The sequence below is a fragment of the Babylonia areolata genome, chromosome 20, assembly GCF_041734735.1.
Source record: "Babylonia areolata isolate BAREFJ2019XMU chromosome 20, ASM4173473v1, whole genome shotgun sequence".
NCBI lineage: Eukaryota > Metazoa > Mollusca > Gastropoda > Neogastropoda > Buccinidae > Babylonia > Babylonia areolata.
This window is the reverse complement of record NC_134895.1, coordinates 35,039,675-35,059,308: the sequence shown is the minus strand read 5'-3', so window position 1 is coordinate 35,059,308 and position 19,634 is coordinate 35,039,675. Positions and strand designations below refer to the sequence as shown.

The 19,634-nt window shown below is 41.2% G+C and overlaps 1 protein-coding gene across 4 annotated transcripts in view; it reads right to left on the bottom strand.

The window, feature by feature from the left end:
• The window catches only part of LOC143295453 (uncharacterized), a 67,224-nt gene that overhangs the window by 7,327 nt on the left and 40,263 nt on the right, over positions 1-19,634 (bottom strand). For 3 of the 4 annotated variants that reach the window (XM_076607161.1, XM_076607162.1, XM_076607164.1), the window contains 6 exons: positions 17,365-17,566; positions 14,376-14,444; positions 12,550-12,570; positions 9,767-10,031; positions 5,973-6,024; positions 4,713-4,846 (listed from right to left, as the gene is read on the bottom strand). In XM_076607161.1, the coding sequence (XP_076463276.1) occupies positions 4,713-4,846; positions 5,973-6,024; positions 9,767-10,031; positions 12,550-12,570; positions 14,376-14,444; positions 17,365-17,566 (743 nt within the window). The remainder of the gene's footprint in view (positions 1-4,712; positions 4,847-5,972; positions 6,025-9,766; positions 10,032-12,549; positions 12,571-14,375; positions 14,445-17,364; positions 17,567-19,634) is intronic. The other variant, XM_076607163.1, reaches the window with a different exon arrangement.

Sequence of the window (19,634 nt, the reverse complement as noted above, 5' to 3'; positions counted from 1 at the left end):
CACACGACAGTCTTACAATATTCTACCCCACAGGCACTTTCATACAAGGAAGCTATACCCAGTCAAACACCCCCTCCTCACACTTCTCATGGGGGGAGGGGAGTGGGGGGGGGGAGTCAGGGGAGCAGAGGAGGGGGTGTGGGGGGGGAAAGCAACCCAACCCAACCCAAGACCCAACAAACAAGAGGCAAGACGAAAACAAGCAAGCAAGCAAGCAAGCGAGCATGCAAGCACCTGTTCCCGAAGGCCGGAAGCAGGCAGCTGTGACTGACGCTCCTGTTGCTCCGTCAGCACAGAGAGAGAGGGGACATGGGAAGGCAGGGTGAAAACATCCATCAGCTCACCTGGGGCTGCCATGCGACACAGATGCAACAGACGTAACAGAACAGAAACAGAGAGGTCAAGCGGCCCCGCAACACGCATGCAACGCATAAAAAGAGAGAGAGAGAGAGAGAGAGAGAGGCAAGGCTGACATGCAACACAAATGTGACACGCAGAGAACAGAGAGGTAAGGCTGGCATGCAATACATAGAGAACAAGTTCAGAGAAGGAAAAGATTAAAGCATATATATATATATATATATATATATATATATATATACACCATGCAACTGGTAGAGAAAAGAAACAGCAAGGAAAGACTGGATATATATATATATATATATATATATATATATATATATATATATATATAAAACCCTGGGCAGGTGTGCAAAAGCCTAATGGGAGGCAAGTCCAAGAGATGACAAACACTGAACTCTTTCCAGGAACAGTTTGAAACTCTTTTTCTTTTTAAGGAATGTTTTTTCCATCTTTTGGGAACACTCAGACACATGCTTTGGCAAAACATATATTTATCTGCACACAAGTTTTGAATTCGGAAGCTGATTAAATTTAAAAAAAAATTTTTTTTAACAGATAACTCTGTTTTGCACCATCCAGAGCCCTCTCGGTGTGGTGTTTGTGTTTCTTTAGGAGGACATCAGACCGAGAGAGAGAGAGAGAGAGAGAGAGAGACAGAGAGAGACAGAGACAGAGAGAGATTGAGATTGAGATGGTTTATTCATATAGGCCACAGCCCCTTTGAAGGGGGGGGATATACAGTAAAATGCTGAAGTCATACATTCAAAAGTCTTCATGATGTTAACATATACACTTCTCCTTTTGAGTGCTTTATACAGATATAGAGCGAACTCCTTGACAGTCTTTTCATTTGTGGATGACATTAACATGATAAGTCTAAACAAGCAAGGGTACTGACAGTATTTAACTGGAATCAATTGTTCTCCAAGATCTCTTAATACTGGGCAACACAGCACAAAGTGAACCTCATCTTCTTTAGATTGTTGACACACTGGACAAAACAAATTTTGGGCACATGATTTTCGATATCGATAATAATGTGTATGTATTTCAGTAGAGAGAGAGAGAGAGAGGGGGTGGGGGGTAGGGGGGTGGGGGGGGGGGGCACATTGCAGCAGACATCAGAAAGCCTGAAACAACATGCAGATGCCTGACCAACAGCACAACCTTATCAAGTCAGGTCTTGAGTGCTTGCAGAATTATATATTTGTGTGTACCGGAGTGGATTTCTTCTACAGATTTCCACCCCCCCACCCCTTGCATTGAAGGTTATATTTCTTTCAATGAAACATCATATTTGACATAATTTTGCACAGTTCACATATGTCACTATAAGAAAATTACATCCTTCACACATTAGGCAATTGCAATCGATTTCAGTGACCAGTTAGCTTGCAATGGTGTTTCTATTTCTTAATACACAAAGGACAAAAAGAAATATTGTAATAAAAATATTTAAAAAACAAAAACAAAACAAAAAACCTCCCACCCCCCACCCCCACAATACCGACTAATTATCAGTCATTAAAAAATTAATGATAATAATGACTGGCATGTATCAAACACATTCGACCCGTTTGCACAATTACGAAACGTCTGTAATCAATGTCTTGTAAGACAACCACTTTGCTTCTTCTTCTTCTGCGTTCACTTGTATGTGCACGAGTGGGCTTTTACGTGTATGACCGTTTTTACCCCGCCATGTAGGCAGCCATACTCCGTTTTCAGGGGTGTGCATGCTGGGTATGTTCTTGTTTCCATAACCCACCGAACGCCGACATGGATTACAGGATCTTTAACGTGCGTATTTGATCTTCTGCTTGCATATACACACGAAGGGGGTTCAGGCACAAGCAGGTCTGCACATATGTTGACCTGGGAGATCGTAAAAATCCCCACCCTTTACCCACCAGGCGCCGTCACCGTGATTCGAACCCGGGACCCTCAGATTGACAGTCCAACGCTTTAACCACTCGGCTATTGTGCCCGTCAACCACTTTGCTTTAAAGTCTTGGATGTTCGATTGCATTCTTGCATTCTTTCTACAGAATTTTGCCAGAGGACAACACTTATGTTTTTTCCATGGGTTCTCTTTCAGTGCACCATGTGCGTGCTGCACATGGGACCTTGGTTTATCGTCTCATTTGAAGGACTGGATGCTCAGTTTGATTTTCCAGTCAAACTTGGGAGAAAGGGCGAGACAGGGATTTGAACCCAGATCCTCATGGACACTGTATTGACAGATAAGCATCTTAACCATTCTGCCACCTTCCTCCTCTATTCGACCACCCTAGCATGACACTGACAGTGTGTGTTTTCTATTAATGGCAATCCCATTTCAGGCAAAAGAAGCTGAGCTGGCAGTTAGTTTCCAACCTCACTCTTCCTGGTCTAAACTCTATCTTTCTACTTACATGTTTCCATTAGGTTTTCCTTTCATCACTCTGAATGATAGCTCTGTGCATGTGTGTGAATGACTGGTGTGTCAGCGCTTTGATTTGTATCTGCACAATATTCATTATCATCACTACATATGCCATCCTATCAAAACTACTATTCACCTTGCCAAATATATCATTCAGGCAATCATTTGCAAACCATAAATTTCCCCAACCAACATTTTTTCCAATCCTGTAATGGCCATGATATTCCATACTTTTGTTCCTGTCTTTTGGTTCATTCCACCTATAATTTGCACCCCTGCACAGGTCACAGTTCAAAAGATGAAAGAGACGGCCGTTTCCCGATACAGAACATAACAGTGACCCGTCTTCCACAGCATTCAAAAGAGGAAACAGAACAGAAAAAGACAAACAAGCCAGCATTAAAAAGAAAGAAAGAAAGAAAGAAAAAAGGGGAAAAAAATAAGTGGAAAGAAACAAGCAATATTCATGCATTAAAATAAAGCATTATGATAATTCTGTACTGTTTGCTAATCTTCCTTCAAAGCATCATCATTGTTTTTTGTTTTGGTTTGATAATGTTATCTGTCTTAATCCATTCAACCCCAAAGAGTCTGCAGCCTCAACAGGTTTCCCTGTCATATGCATATCAATCAATCAATCATATCGACGCTGAAAAGCACAGAATATATATTGAAATCCACCAGTTTTCAGCTGGGAATACTGTAGAAATTAGTTCCCTTTGCTTGCAGTTTATACATATGAAGAAACATGGAAACCGTTTTAACGACATGAATTCCAACGCCTCAGCATTGCTCGGATGCAGGGTTCAACAGGTTAAAGACTGATCTGCCAATGCTGACCATTTTAAAACTATTTATTTGATGTGATAGTGCATGACCAAAAAAGGTAAGAATCAAATTAACTGCCTTGAAGCCCTGGAGTTAAGGTACATGTTTCATAACTAATCAGGAACATTTTATAAGTAAGAAGTAAATTTCATATCTAGGAACTCCATTCTATAAGTAAGGAGTTCTTTTCTTTTTTCAATCCAAGAAAGCAAATTCATAATCAAGAAGTCTGTTTGTAAGCACTTCATTTCTTGACCAAGAATTCAATTTTCGTAATTAAGAAATCCATTCACATAACTAAAAAATCCATTTCATAACCAATATATTCATATGATGATTAAATTCACTACACAACAAAAAATTAATGTAGTTTCATAACTAAGAAATTCATTTCATAACTAAACATTCATTTGGTAATTAAATTCACTCACAAAAAACAACAACTTCATAATTAAGAAATCCATGCCAGGATGAAGAAATTGATAAATCTATTTCAAACCTAAGAACTTATCTTCAATCCCTACCTTTCCCTATACATCAAACCACAGCTCTGCTGAAAGCCAGAGAAAATATTGACAACGGCAGATTAAAGCAAAGTTCAAGGAACAGGAAGCAAGTAGGAGTTCATGCTACAATTTAAAAAAAAAAGAGAAAAAAAAGAGCAGAAGTTACAAATATAAAATAACTCACATATTGTCTAAAGAATAAGAAGCAACTGCATGCATTCAATATGACAAAAAATGAAACTGAGAATATAACAAAAAAGAATGATAAGAAAGTTACAAGCAAAGACAACTCACTGTGGCATGGGTGGGAGTTACTTCATTTTTGCAAAATTACAAATGTTTGTGGCTAGGATCTAGGGGCCCCAATTAACCAAAAAATGCATGTCTTAACACCAAAACAAAGTAAAATATAGGGGCACAAAAGTTTCTTTTCAGGAAATCACCAAAATGCTAAAACAGAAATCTGCACGTTATGTACAAAAGTACTCCCACCCATGCGCTAGTGTAGTCTGGAAGACTCATAGCAGCTAGAGAACCTAGTTAGTTCTACAAAAAAACAACAACACATACACACAAGAAAACAAACTTACAACTTGGTGGATGAGGAATGCTGCCACCATAGCTGCCAGACACAGGGTCCAGGGTTTCCACACTCATTGGCATGTCGAAGGGATTCGTCTTCCGTTTCTTCTTCTTCTTGAGTTTGGACACGGGTGTATCCATGCTGTGAATCGGAAAGACAATTAAATGATGAGATGGCTTTTTAACCAGCATGCTTAGCTTAACCCCTTGCTTGCTATAGTTGAGTATGCTCGTCTTGTCAGTGAAGGGCAAGTCGCCTAACCTATAATCAAGGGTTTCCGAGCTGTGAATTGGAAAAGACGGTTAGATGATGAGAAGGCTTTTTAACTAGTATGCTTAAACACCCTTGCCTGCTATTGTATGGTCGTTCATCAGTTAAGGGTTGTGGCCTAACTGTGATAAAATCAAGGCTACAGGTCAAGATGTTGGTCATCATTCTTTCTTTGCACTCCTCGCTCTAGGGAAGGCGTTACTTTTGATCAGTAAAATCAATTTGCGTTACTCGACCAACATCAACTTGCTGATGACTATGTCGTGGTTGACGCATGCAGGGTATTTTTGTGTCTACACAAACCATCAAACATTGACATGGATTACAGGATTTTTAATGTGCGTATTTGATCTTCCGTGTATGTACACAGACAAAGGGGGTTCAGGCACTATCAGATCTGCACATAATTATGTTGACCTGGGAGATTGGAAAAAAATCCCCACCCTTTACACACCAGGTGCCGTTACCGAGATTTGAACCACGGACACTAAGACTGAAAGTTCAATGCTTTAACCACTCAGCTACTGTGCCCCGGTTCTTGTACTTCAAACTCATGCCACACTGATCTTATTTCACAAAAGCTCAACAGTCAAGGGGTTAATTTCTTCTATCACTTTACACAGTCACAAACTCATGTTCAGACAGTTTTCTTCATTTTTGTTACATTCTCCTTACATAGCCACCAAGTACATATACTTTGTTGTTGTTGCGCACACACACGAGCATGCATGAGCATGCACATGTACAAACTCACCCACCTCCATGTACACTCACACACACACAAGTCTGGATAAATATCTTCTTTATGTCTGTCACCGATTTATGTATAAATATCTTATTTCTGTCACACACACGCACGCACGTGCACACACACACACACATATAAACATACTCACACACACACACAAACTCTATGAGAGCAAACATACATACACACACACACACTAAAACACACACAATAAACAAATAAATAAAACAGAATATTCATGAAACCCACCTGTCTTGAGGTTGGGTGGCGATGGCCAGCGTCCCATCGCTTCCTCTGGTGTCTGTAAAGCAAACAAAATGATGGTCATGCCATCAAGCTCCTTCACACACAGATAATCAACACTGTGATCAGAAACTCTTGGGAGAGCTGGGCTATATATTTGTATTTGTATTGGTATTTCATTTTATCACAACAGATTTCTTTGTGTGAAATTCAGGCTGCTCTCGCCAGGGAGAGCGCGTCGCTACACTACAGCACCACCCATTTTTTTGTATTTTTTCCTGTGTGCAGTTTTTATTTGTTTTTCCTATCGAAGTGGATTTTTCTACAGAATTTTGCCAGGAACAACCCTTTTGTTGCCGTGGGTTCTTTTACGTGCGCTAAGTGCATGCTGCACACGGGACCTCGGTTTATCGTCTCATCCGAATGGCTAGCGTCCAGACCACCACTCAAGGTCTAGTGGAGGGGGAGAAAATATCGGCGGCTGAGCCATGATTCGAACCAGCATGCTCAGATTCTCTCACTTCTTAGGCGGACACATTACCTCTAGGCCATCGCTTCACTGGGTCTTCAGAGAAGAAGCCCCCCCTCAGTCAAGTATTTTGGCCTTTAAGTCCTTACACTCCAAAGGGGGCCGGGCCACACCCAGGTCATGACTCCTTCACACACAGAAACTCAACACTGGCAAGTGCTGTCATCTTCATCCATGGATTCATCACAGGAAGCTGGTAGACATGATTAAGGCTTTGTACCCCAACAGTGCTGCTGCACTACAGTTTCTGTGTACCGGCCTTACATCAGCTGAGAATGCACTGTCAAAGCCATACTTCATGCACAAAACACACACAGCATGATCAAAAACATGCTCAATCCTTTCTAAAAAAAACCAAAAAAACCACACCCAAAACCAGTGCCAAGACAAAAGCCAAAACAAGTTAAAAGTACTGCGTGAAAGACATACGATTGAGAAAGCGAAACTGAACGTGCCACCTGAAGTACAGAAGAAATATCTGTACTCGGTCCAAGGGAAGCAACTGGGTGTTTCAGATAACTCTGTACTCAAGGTACAAAGAGTTAATGTCAATATGATATCACATTTGTATTTGTATTTTGTTTTTATTTGTTTTTCCTATCGAAGTGGATTTTTCTACAGAATTTTGCAGGAACAACCCTTTTTGTTGCCGTGGGTTCTTTTACGTGCGCTAAGTGCATGCTGCACATGGGACCTCGGTTTATCATCTCATCCGAATAACTAATGTCCAGACCACCACTCAAGGTCTAGTGGAGGGGGGAGAAAATATCGGCGGCTTAGCCGTGATTCAAACCAGTGCGCTCAGATTCTCTCGCTTCCAAGGCTGACGCGTTACCTCTAGGCCATCACTCCACTTAATTTGATGAAGAATCAAAAGAACACAATGCCATTCTTACAATACACAAGGGGTGCGTCAGCCCCCAGGTTCATTCATCAGTCCAGACAATGTATTTTTCATGAAGCACACTATTTGTCAGTGTCGTCATATCAATAGACAGCCAAGACAGTATCAAGTCTTACTAGAGAAGAACAGGTACATAATCTTAACTCTTTCCATACGAACGGCGAAAGAGACGATGTTAACAGCGTTTCACCCCAATTACCATCATCAAAATATTGCAAGCGGAAGGCTCTTATACTGAAGAGGTGAATGTTGACAAAGAATACCACAATTCTGACGACGGAAGCTAAAGGTTGGGTCATTCAGCCACCCACTGGACATCCGAGGGGTCTGTGTAGAGGAGAAGAGAGGACTGGCCGTACTGAGTGAGTTAAGAATGACATCGTAATAATTAGCTGGCTGCATCACTTTAGGAGGTGACATGGCTGAATCAGTTAAGTGCTAGCTTTCTTATCCAGTGATCAGGTTTCAAGGTCACCTTTTGGCGTGGTTTCGTGTCACTGGAAAAGGCATTTAACTCCGATTTCCCTCACTGTGCCCAAGTCAGAATGGGCACCTGAACCTCAGTCTGGGAAGGTTAAAACTACAGAAGGACAGGACTGGGCCCTATGCCTACCTATGCCGATCCCTAGACACAGTGGATGAGAATTCACTGTCCCGATGACTTTGAAAGGGTAAGGGAACTTAAATCTTAAACTTGACACATTTCTTACCCTGTCCCCTCCCCCCCCCCCACCTTCCCCTCTTCTCCCTCCCCACTTATACTTACCTGGCCTGTGTGAGGCGGTGAGCCGTTTGATGGCTGTGAAAGGCTAAAGGACCGTAACTCATTCTACTTCAGGTATGAATTAATTCGCACCATGATTACTTCCCCTGTGGACTGACCAGGTATGGTTATTGACACATACATCCGCCTAGGAAGCGAGAAAATCTGAGTGTGCTGGTTCGAATCACGGCTCAGCCGCCGATATTTTCTCCCCCTCCACTAGACCTTGAGTGGTGGTCTGGACACTAGTCATTCAAATGAGACGATAAACCGAGGTCCTGTGTGCAGCATGCACTTAGCGCACGTAAAAGAACCCATGGCAACAAAAGGGTTGTTACAGGCAAAATTCTGTAGAAAAATCCACTTCGATAGGAAAAACAAATAAAACTGCACGCAGGAAAAAAATACAAAAAAATGGGTGGCGCTGTAGTGTAGTGACACGCTCTCCCTGGGGAGAACAGCCCGAATTTCACACAGAAGAAATCTGTTGTGATAAAAAGAAATGCAAATACAAACACAAATAATTAGCTGGCTGCATCACTTTAGGAGGTGACATGGCTGAATCAGTTAAGTGCTAGCTTTCTTATCCAGTGATCAGGTTTCAAGGTCACCTTTTGGCGTGGTTTCGTGTCACTGGAAAAGGCATTTAACTCTGATTTACCTCACTGTGCCCAAGTCAGAATGGGCACCTGAACCTCAGTCTGGGAAGGTTAAAACTACAGAAGGACAGGACTGGGCCCTATGCCTACCTATGCCGATCCCTAGACACAGTGGATGAGAATTCACTGTCCCGATGACTTTGAAAGGGTAAGGGAACTTAAATCTTAAACTTGACACATTTCTTACCCTGTCCCCTCCCCTCCCCCCACCTTCCCCTCTTCTCCCTCCCCACTTATACTTACCTGGCCTGTGTGAGGCGGTGAGCCGTTTGATGGCTGTGAAAGGCTAAAGGACCGTAACTCATTCTACTTCAGGTACGAATTAACTCACACCATGATTACTTCCCCTGTGGACCGACCAGGTATGGGTATTGACACACCAACACACTACTCTAATTCAGTTTATCCTTGCTTGGTACATTTGGCATTCTAAACTGAACCGTTTATCAATTCTGGTAGCATGAAATCAAAGCTTTGATCGACTGGTGAAATCAACGATTTTTCAATCAATTTTTACTGTAGTAGTGTGAGCCGCCCTTACTACTGCAGTGGTCTCATGTAGCGCTGGTCCTGTGGAATTGTAGCAGGCATGTGACTGTGGGATAGAACGAGTTTAATCTTTGAACTGGAGGATGCTGTGCTCTAGTGGCATAAAAACATTTGAAAACAAGAGAACGCTGGCCATTAAGGAGTAGCGCGAGTGAAGGAAGCAGGGCTCAACTTTTGGAGACGTTTTCCCTTACAACACCTGCGGGAAGTGCTGCGCATCCAGAATCGGCCTCTTCTCCCATATGAGGACACACACCAACAGATAAGCCTGCCTGCCTACTCATCCGTCGGTCCGACGGGAGACTCCATTAATTAATTAACCTTTTTTTTTTAACCCACTCCCATCCACCACCACCCCGCCCCTTCTCTTCATTTCCCTCCTCCCCACCTACTTACCTGGCCTGAGAGTGGTTGTCATCTCTTTGAGCATGGCCTGCAACCCTTCCATGTCTCGGCGGTACGTCGCCATGAAGTCTTCCTGTCGCGTCTGCAGCTCTCGGAGGCCCTCGTGCAGTACCGACACCTCGTTCTCAAACTTCTCCGTCGACACCAGCATGTTCGAACCCCCGCCCCCAAAGCCTCTCCCGCCTCCTCCGTTACCCCCTCCTCCTGGTCTTCCGTTGTCCCCCCCTCCTCCTCCCCCTGGTCCCCTTCCGGTTGACTGGTGAACAGAAATGAATGGTTGAATAAGACAGTACAGCCTTTGAAAACGGAATAAAATAGTACAGCGTATAGGTTTTGACGGCTTAGACACAGGATAAATGAGATGACACTGGGGCTAAGACAGATCAGACAACAGGAAATTTGGGCCAGTATAGGCTTTTAAAGGACTCAAAAGATTGGGGAAATGGGACAGTATGATCTTAAACAGCATAAACAAAAGGATGTATGATCTTAAACAGCATAAACAAAAGGATGAACAGGACAATATATACCTATATTTATCTCTATATATCTGTATATCTATGAAGCGCCAGCAGGTCTGCACATGTTGATCTGGGAGGTTGTAAAAATCTTCAATCTTATTCCATCCCATGCTGATATTGGGATCAAACCCATGACCCTCAAATTTCAAAAGTCAAACTATTTAACCGTTCGGCTGTTAAACAGAGGTTCAGTTTTCAGTTCCAGGTTCTCAAGGAGGTGTCACTGTATGTATTTGTGTACCGATAAGAGCAGATTCCTCTTGGAGGATTTTGCCAGAGAACAACACTTTTGTTGTTGCCATGGGTTCTTTTTCAGTGCTCCAAGTGCATGCTCCCAGGGTACCTCAGTTTATCATCTCACTGGAATGACTGGTCATTCAGCTTGATTTTCCAGTCAACTTGGAGAGAAAGGGATTCAAACCCAGACCCTCAAGGACAGTATACTGGTAAATAAGCGTCTTAACCATTCTGCCAACTTTCTCCTTTAATTGAGAAACAAGGAAGTCAATGTTTGACCAAAATACTGGAATATAACTATCTGCAGGTGAAAAAAATAAAAATAGTGTTCTATGTATTGTGTAATTTCAAAACGCAACACATCACACACACATTGCGCTGTAACTGCGATTATGTTTCTAGTGTATCATGTCTGCAATATTGCACATGCTCTTGTTGTGCATGTTATGTTTGTTACATTGTTGATATGGCTTGAAACTGGAGCTATATAAAAGAAACCTTTAATGTTGTTATTTATCCAGAAATTTCAGCCTTTAACATGTCTTCTTTTTTATTTTTAGTACTGCTTCTAGCCTCAATAGATTATGTAAAATCAGCTGATTAGAAATAAATAAGCTTTTGATAGTGAAGTTAAAACTCAAAGTTTATTGTAATATCTATATATCCATCACTGTATGATGTATACACAGAGGGATAAATTGCAAAATTATAAAAACTGATTTTAAAAAAATTGAAAGAAAGGGATAAAGTGAAGGAAAGAGAAAGAAGCAGGCCTGTAGACAGACAGACCAACAGACCGACCGACCGACCGACCGACCGACAGACAGACAGACAGACAGGTAAATGAATGAATGTTTCATGTACAGCTGGTGTGTTATAAAACAGGCTCAACAGCATCAAATCGCATGGAAAGCCGGTGCATGCACACACACACACACACAGACTTCAGTTAACACACTTAAAAAAAAAAAAAAAAGTCGTTTCAGTTATCATCTCACTCTCACAACACCTTTAAGGAAAGTGTCAGTTAAACAAACACTAAAGAACAGAAGCAAACTTTCATTATCTGACCAGAAGAAAAAAGCTACCAAATAAACAACAACAGTTAACTGCTTTGTGCTTTTACTATATTCTTTTTTTTTCTCTTTTTTTTTCAAGCAGTGATTAGTACAGCAAGAAGCTAACTGTGCATAAAGACTTTTCTGCATCTTGTGGATTTGTCAACTACCATACAACACATAATGCACTGATTGGAAAAAAAAAAAAAAAAAAAAATTGGCTATGCATTTGATATACACATAATGAAGCATGTTTGGGGGCTAACTTGCTACAGTTTTTTTGTGTGTTGTTGTTCAGCTCAGTATAAACTGGATATTTTATATACATGTGTGCATTGCTAAGCTTGTGAAGCATTTTCATAACTGGGTAGGTAAGTACATGTTGTATGTGTTAGTTATGTGTTATCTAAATTTGTATCAGATGCTGTATGTATTAGTAACATATTATCTCTATATAGACTTTTCCCCCAGTGTCACTTTGAGCTGTTTTCTATTCACGGGTGCATGTGTGTAAAGGTTGATCATAGTTAGTTATATGAATACCATTCATGATCATGATCATTATTATGTATCTATTAGATGCTGTATGTATTAGTAATGCATTATCTTTGTGTGAAAATGCTTTTCTTATTGTGCAGAGTGTGTGCAATTTGCTCATGGACCATCTTTCAAGCACAGTTTAAAAAAAATTGTACAGCATGTGCCAAATATGTATTACGCACGTACGCTTATTTATATATTTTGGTTGATCCCGATTAAAAAGAAAGTTCCAAAAGATGAAAAAAAAGGAAACAAAGCCAAGCACACAAAACAGAGATAAAGTATCAATTTCTATTTAAATGATACAACTTATTCTAAAGCAATGTTTCAAACATTTAGTTAAAAAAAGAAGAAGGAAGATTGCTGACAAAGTTTTTGATAGTATCAAAGCGTGAATATCTTCGGACTAGAAATAAACCTTTTTGGGATCCAAATCCAGCTGAAAAAAACAACAAAAACAGCAAACCAAATGAATCATTCAGCAAAATTAAAGCCTATGTTTTTGCTTTGTACAATGACCATAAAATAATTATTTTAATTCCAAAAGCTGATTTTAATATACAACTTGTTTTTCCTCTGTGTGTGTGTTTGCATAAATGTGTGAGTATGCTTGCTTGTGTGTGTGTGTGTGTGTGTGTGTGTGTGAGAGAGAGAGAGAGAGAGAGAGAGAGAGAGAGAGAGAGAGAGAGACAGACAGACAGACAGACAGAGAGAGAGAGAGAGAGAGAGAGAGAAAGAGAGAGAGAGAGAGAGGGTGTGTATGTGTGTGTGTGTGCGCATGAACGTGAGTGCGCGAGTGTGCGCGTGCATGTGCAAGCGCGTGCATTATGCAGCACAAGCATGGATAGTGTATAACAAAAAGTTTAAGAGTCCTTGACCATCACCCCTGTATCCTGGATGTCAAACAATTACTCACAGAAGAAAAGTGTCAGCTATAGCCCAGGTCCTTTCTACTGATTCACAAACAGTTTCAGTTTCTCACGGAGGCGTCACTGAGTTTGGATAAACTGATAAACATACGCCACACCACATCTACTAGGCAGATGCCTGACAGCAGCGTAACCCAACATGCCTGTCAGGCCTTGAGTGCATACATATATATATATATATATTTGTGAACCTATCAGAGTGGATTTCTTTTGCCAGAGGACAAGACTTTTGTTGCCGTGGGTTCTTTTTCACGGCACCAAGAGTGTGTGCTGCAAATGGGACCTTGGTTTATCGTCTCATCTGACTGACAAGCCACTCCGTTTGATTTTCCAGTCATAACTTTGGGGGGAAAAGGTGAGAACGGGATTCGAACCCAGACCCGCACAGACGCTGAACTGGCAGGTAAGAGTCTTATCCGTTTGGCCACCTTCCTCCACTGGTTCACCAACGATCAGGGCTTCAGGAAAACACACACACATGCCAAGCTGACGCTTTGAAAATGGAAAGGCTGCTCTGTATGCGCAACAACAAGCAGGTGCCTGGGACGTTCTGAACATTTCTCTAACTGAACACATATAAAAGAGTGAAATTCGGAGCACTGGAGTATCAGCCTGACGTTTTTCCCTTCATTACTTCTTGGCCCAGAAATCTCTCCATGCTTCAATCTCTCTCTCTCTCTCGCTGTATATATATATATATATATATATATATATATATATATGTCTTAGTAAGAAATTTAATATTTTAATATTTCAATATATTCAAGGGTAATGTGGTATTGTTGTTATTAATGCACATAAAAAAATACAAAAAAGAACAAAGGAAAAGAAGGAAAATAACACATACCAGTCAAAAGACTTACAATAAACATGATTAAGATGTCCTTTGCGTGTATCAGTGACATTAAATCCAACCACAAACTACCACAACTTTAAAAAAAAATAAAAACCAAAAAGAATAAAGATAGGGCACCCACTAACTAAATAACCACATTCGGATGAGACAATAAACCGAGGTCCCGTGTGCAGCATGCACTTAGCGCACGTAAAAGAACCCACGGCAACAAAAGTGTTGTTCCTGGCAAAATTATGTAGAAAAATTCACTTCCATAGGAAAAACAAATAAAACTGCACGCAGGAAAAAATACTAAAAAAAATGGGTGGCGCTGTAGTGTAGCGACGCGCTCTCCCAGGGGAGAGCAGCCCGAATTTCACACAGAGAAATCTGTTGTGATAAAAAGAAATGCAAATACAAATACAATACAAAAAAAAGAAAAAAAAAGAAAAGAAAAAAAAAGAGACCGCATCCACTTACCAACAGACTGGACGGTGTGCTGTCACCGAAGTGGAGCTTGAAGTGTTCAGCAAAGTCTTCCAGTTTGTCCTGCAGATCATCAACACCAAACATGATCACTCCTTTCCACTGGTCACTGAGCAGCATTTAAACAGACCACACCATAAACGAGATTACTTGGAAACTTTAGTATTAAAAAAACAACAACAAAAAAACAAACAAAAAAGCTTTGCATTTGGCAACAACAACAACAACAACAGAAACAGAAACGTGTGTGTGTGTGTGTGTGTGTGTGTGTATGGTGTGTGCACATGTGCATACGTGCCTGCATGAATGTGTGTGTGTGTGTGTGTGTGTGTGTTGTATGTGCACACATGCATACGTGCATGCATGAATGCGTCCGTGTGTGTGTGTTTGTGTGTATGGTGTGTGCACATGTGCATACGTGCATGCATGAATGTGTGCGTGTACGTGTGTGTGTGTGTGTGTGTGTGTGTGTGTGTGTGTGTGTGTGTGTCTTATGTGTGTTGTATGTGCACACATGCATACATGCATGCATGCATGCGTCCATGTGTGTGTGTATGGTGTGTGCACATGTGCATACGTGCATGCATGAATGTGTGCGTGTACGTGTGTGTGTGTGTGTGTGTGTGTGTGTGCGCGTGTGTGTCTGCATGCGTGCGTGCGTGTGTGTGAATGGCACAGAAAATGATTGATGAGCACCTGGAAGCAGCTCTCACTGGGTTCTACCCAGGTAGGCAGCCTGTTGTGGCAATGACTCTTTATGTTTGTAAAGTGCTTAGAGCTTGGTCTCTGATGGAGGACAGGGGCTAAATAAACATCAGTAATTAACAACAATAAAAAATAATGATAATCATGATAACAATAATAAGCCAAATATGGGGTAAAAACAGCAGACTCACATCAGATTTGGGAATCTGCCTTGATTAACCTGATGAGTACTTCAAATTAACTCTCTCCATACGAACGGCGACAGAGACGACGTTAACAGCTTTTCATCCCAATTACCATCATCAAAATATTGCAGGCGGAACGCTCTTATACTGAAGAGGTGAATGTTGACATAGAATACCACACCACAGTTCTGACGACGGAAGCTAAAGGTTAGGTCATTCAGACACCCACTGGACATCCTAGGGGTCTGTGTAGAGGAGAAGAGAGGACTGGCCGTACTGAGTGAGTTAATGTCTTGATGAGATGGATGTCAGACAAACGGGCAATATTTTCCCTGTGACCTGTACCCTTGCACCTTACACACAGTGGCACCTTTTTAGAGAACACGACTGAGTCACGGAAGAAAGCTGGGATTTTCTAGCAAACAAATCTACAATAAAATAGCATGAGCTAGCAAAAAGAATAAAACGTTATAAACTGGTGTGACCAGGAAAGTGGCAGTAGACGGTTGGGCCCTGACACAGGGGATATTCTTATTATTTTTATTTTATTTATTTTTTGTCCCTTGCATTGAGAAGGTTATATTTCTCTTATTGAAACATCATCACCATCATCATTATCAGTATTTTTGGCACACCATAAACACAGTAAGCTATTGCAGAGTACTACAGCAACAAATAATTTGCAAAGGGTGTTTCTACTTCAGAACGTGATAAATAAATAATCAAATAAATGCCAGTGGATATGAATTCCCACCTCTGATAGCTGTAAAAGGCTAAAAATACCTGGTCCATACATTGGACTCAAACATGCAGATGCTTGCTTCCTAACTTGCTGCATGACCACCACCCCTGCAGTTCTGTGTTTAACCCTTTCACCGCCAAATTTCTGTGTGAAAAACACTTCCCAGCGCCAAATGCTTTAGACTTGATGCTCTCAGTCACAGACTCTGGTTCATGTCAAAGCAACACAATGGACTTGTTCACTTCAAAATGGGTCAGGGAGCTGCTTCTTCTTCTTCTTCTGCGATCACTCGTATGCACACAAGTGGGCTTTTATGTGTATGACGGTTTTTACCCCGCCATGCAGGCAGCCATACTCCATTTTCGGGGGTGTGCATGCTGGGTATGTTCTTGGTTCCATAACCCACCGAACGCTGACATGGATTACAGGATCTTTAACGTGCGTATTTGATCTTCTGCTTGCATATACACACGAAGGGGGTTCAGGCACCAGCAGGTCTGCACATATGTTGACCTGGGAGATCGTAAAAATCTCCACCCTTTACCCACCAGGCGCCGTCACCGTGATTCGAACCCGGGACCCTCAGATTGACAGTCCAACGCTTTAACCACTTGGCTATTGCGCCCGTCGGTCAGGGAGCAAAAGTTGGTCATTGTTCTATTGGCAGGGAAACTGGCTGCAGTAGTCAAGCTTTGTTAACGATGAGATAAAATCGTCTTTTTAACATGACCCTCCGTGCTGACAAAAGTTGCCTATCGTGGTGTACTGTCTAGTTGATTAAGGTCGCCTATGGTGGTGAAAGAGTTAAACTGAAGATGGTCAATCTGACAATTCAGTCAAGCACTTCTGTTGACATTTAATTTTTTTTTTTAAAGGGTACCATTAAGGCAGGTGCAAATTATGACACACTTTGGTTGTCAGCAAAACCAGAAAGTAGTACTGTGACCTTCACCTTGAATGCCACCATGTTGGAAGAGGCTTGTCAACTTTTCTGACAGGACTGTGAGTTCAGATTTCCTGGACGTCTCAATAAGTGGGATGGTATTGTTTAATACAGAACATTCCAGAAAGTGTATTTTTCTATTTCTTCTTTTCTTCATTTTTTGTCCTTGTAAACACTATCTTGAAAGTTTTGTTCCCAAAGTTACTTTCAAGTTTTGCTAGGCTGTAATCTGATAACGTATGATTCAAAATTACAGTTTATTCTTGTATTTTTCATAGATAGAATTTTTTTTTTTAAATGAGAGAGTGCACCCTTTAAACAGGAGCACTGTATAGACCCAAAATGACAGTACTGAAAATATACTTCAAGTCTTATTTTCAAGTCTTCCACACGCTGTTACACACTGACCTTGATCTGGAATGTGACTTTTTTCAAGTCCTCCTCTCCGCTCTGGGTGAGATCGTCATCGTAGTACTCCTTGAGGGGAGAGCACGACGACTCGATGTAATCGAAAAACTGCTGTTTGCGTTTGGCTGAGATGCCATCCCAGATGCTGAGGATGGTGATGGCTTTCTGCATTACAGAGTTGGCTTGGGCGTTGTCGTAGACCCTGCATGTACATGATAAAGAATACTTTATCGTTTCTAAAAGAGAAATCAGTCAGTGTAAGGACAAGCCCAGCGCTTCCTTTTTGAGGAAGTGTGCCCAGCATTTACAAGATAAAGAAGACTTTATCCTTTCTAAAAGAGAAATTAATCAGTATAAGTACAAGCCCGGCACTTCCTTTTTGAGGAAGTGTGCCCAGCATTTACAAGATAAAGAAGACTTTATCCTTTCTAAAAGAGAAATTAATCAGTATAAGTACAAGCCCGGCGCTTCCTTTTTGAGGAAGTGTGCCCAGCATTTACAAGATAAAGAAGACTTTATCCTTTTTAAAAGAGAAATTAATCAGTATAAGTACAAGTCCGGCGCTTCCTTTTTGAGGAAGTGTGCCCAGCATTTACAAGATAAAGAAGACTTTATCCTTTCTAAAAGAGAAATTAATCAGTATAAGTACAAGCCCGGCGCTTCCTTTTTCGAGGCAGTGTCTGGGTCTGGTTTGTTCCAGTGTACCTTTTATTTACCAGTGTGCTAGCTGAATCAGTAGCGTATAAGCAGCATTGACTTGAAGTTGTGTACCTTGTGAAGGGAGAGAGCTACCACTCTAGACTATTAAAATTTGTTAAAAGAGAAAATGTTGGACATAAAGGCGACATATGCATCAGCTCCACAGAAAAACACAAAGTCTGACCGTATTCCCACATTCAAACAAGAGCACCCATTCATAGAAAACATGTGTCCAACATAGCAATGATCACATCACTTTCTTTCTTTACAGTCTTTTCACTTTTAGTCATGTTGTGTGTGTGTGTGTGTGTGTGTGTGTGTGCGTGTGCGTGTGTCTGTGACTGTGTATTTACATGCTTACCTGCTTCTCTTTGTGTGTGTGTGTGTGTGTGTGTGTGTGTGTGTGTGTGTGTGTGTGTGTGTGTGTGCATGTGTCTGTGTGTCTGTGTGTGTGTATGTCTGTGACTGTGTATTTACATGCTTACCTGCTTCTCTTTGTGTGTGTGTGTGTGTGTGTGTGTGTGTGTGTGTGTGTGCATGTGTCTGTGTGTCTGTATGTCTGTGACTGTGTATTTACATGCTTACCTGCTTCTCTTTGTGTGTGTGTGTGTGTGTGTGTGTGTGTGTGAAGAAAAGGGAACGTACAAAGAAAGGGTTAATTAGAACAATGCAATCATCATCCTGTAAACACTAAATTCCAACATCAGTTTACAAATCATATAGTTATGGATGAAATGTTTGTTCAACACTGTTAGAAGCTGCCCCAAAATAAATGGTTGTAAATGATATATGAGAGGACTGAGGTCCATGCACGTCCTCACACATTTGAACAAGCACAAACAAGTGCATGCATATGTAATCACATGCACACTAATAGTGAAAAGACGCTAAACTAAAGAACGAACATGCACACAAACACATACACATGCATATGCCTTCACACAAAATTATGCACACACGCACATGCATGCGTGTGCGTGGGTTGCTTGTGCACACATACACACTCATACTTGCTCCCACACAAGTCCGTCATGTGTTATGTGTCTTTTCTAATCATTTATACACCATTGAAAATTTAAAAAAAACAAAAAAAAAACCAAACAAAAAAACCCCAACCCCAATCAAACAAGAGATCTGAATAAATCAACATTACATTCCTGAGCATTGCTCTTGGTGCATGAAAATCACACTGCTCTGGACATGAATACTGCATGAAGGAGTCATTGGTAATTCAGAGGACACAATAAACCAAGTTCCCTGTGTGCAGCATGCACTTAGCGCACACAAAAGATCCCACAGCAACAAAAGGGTTGTCCCTGGCAAAATTCTGTAAAAAGTATCAATATCAGTATCAGTAGCTCAAGGAGGCGTCACTGCGTTCGGACAAATCCATATACGCTACACCACATCTGCCTAGCAGATGCCTGACCAGCAGTGTAACCCAACACGCTTAGTCAGGCCTTGAGAAAAAAAAAAAGAAGAGAAATACCTAAAAATACTACTACTAATAATAATGATATCTATAAGGCACAAACTCTTGATGAAGTCAACTCTAAGCACACACACACACA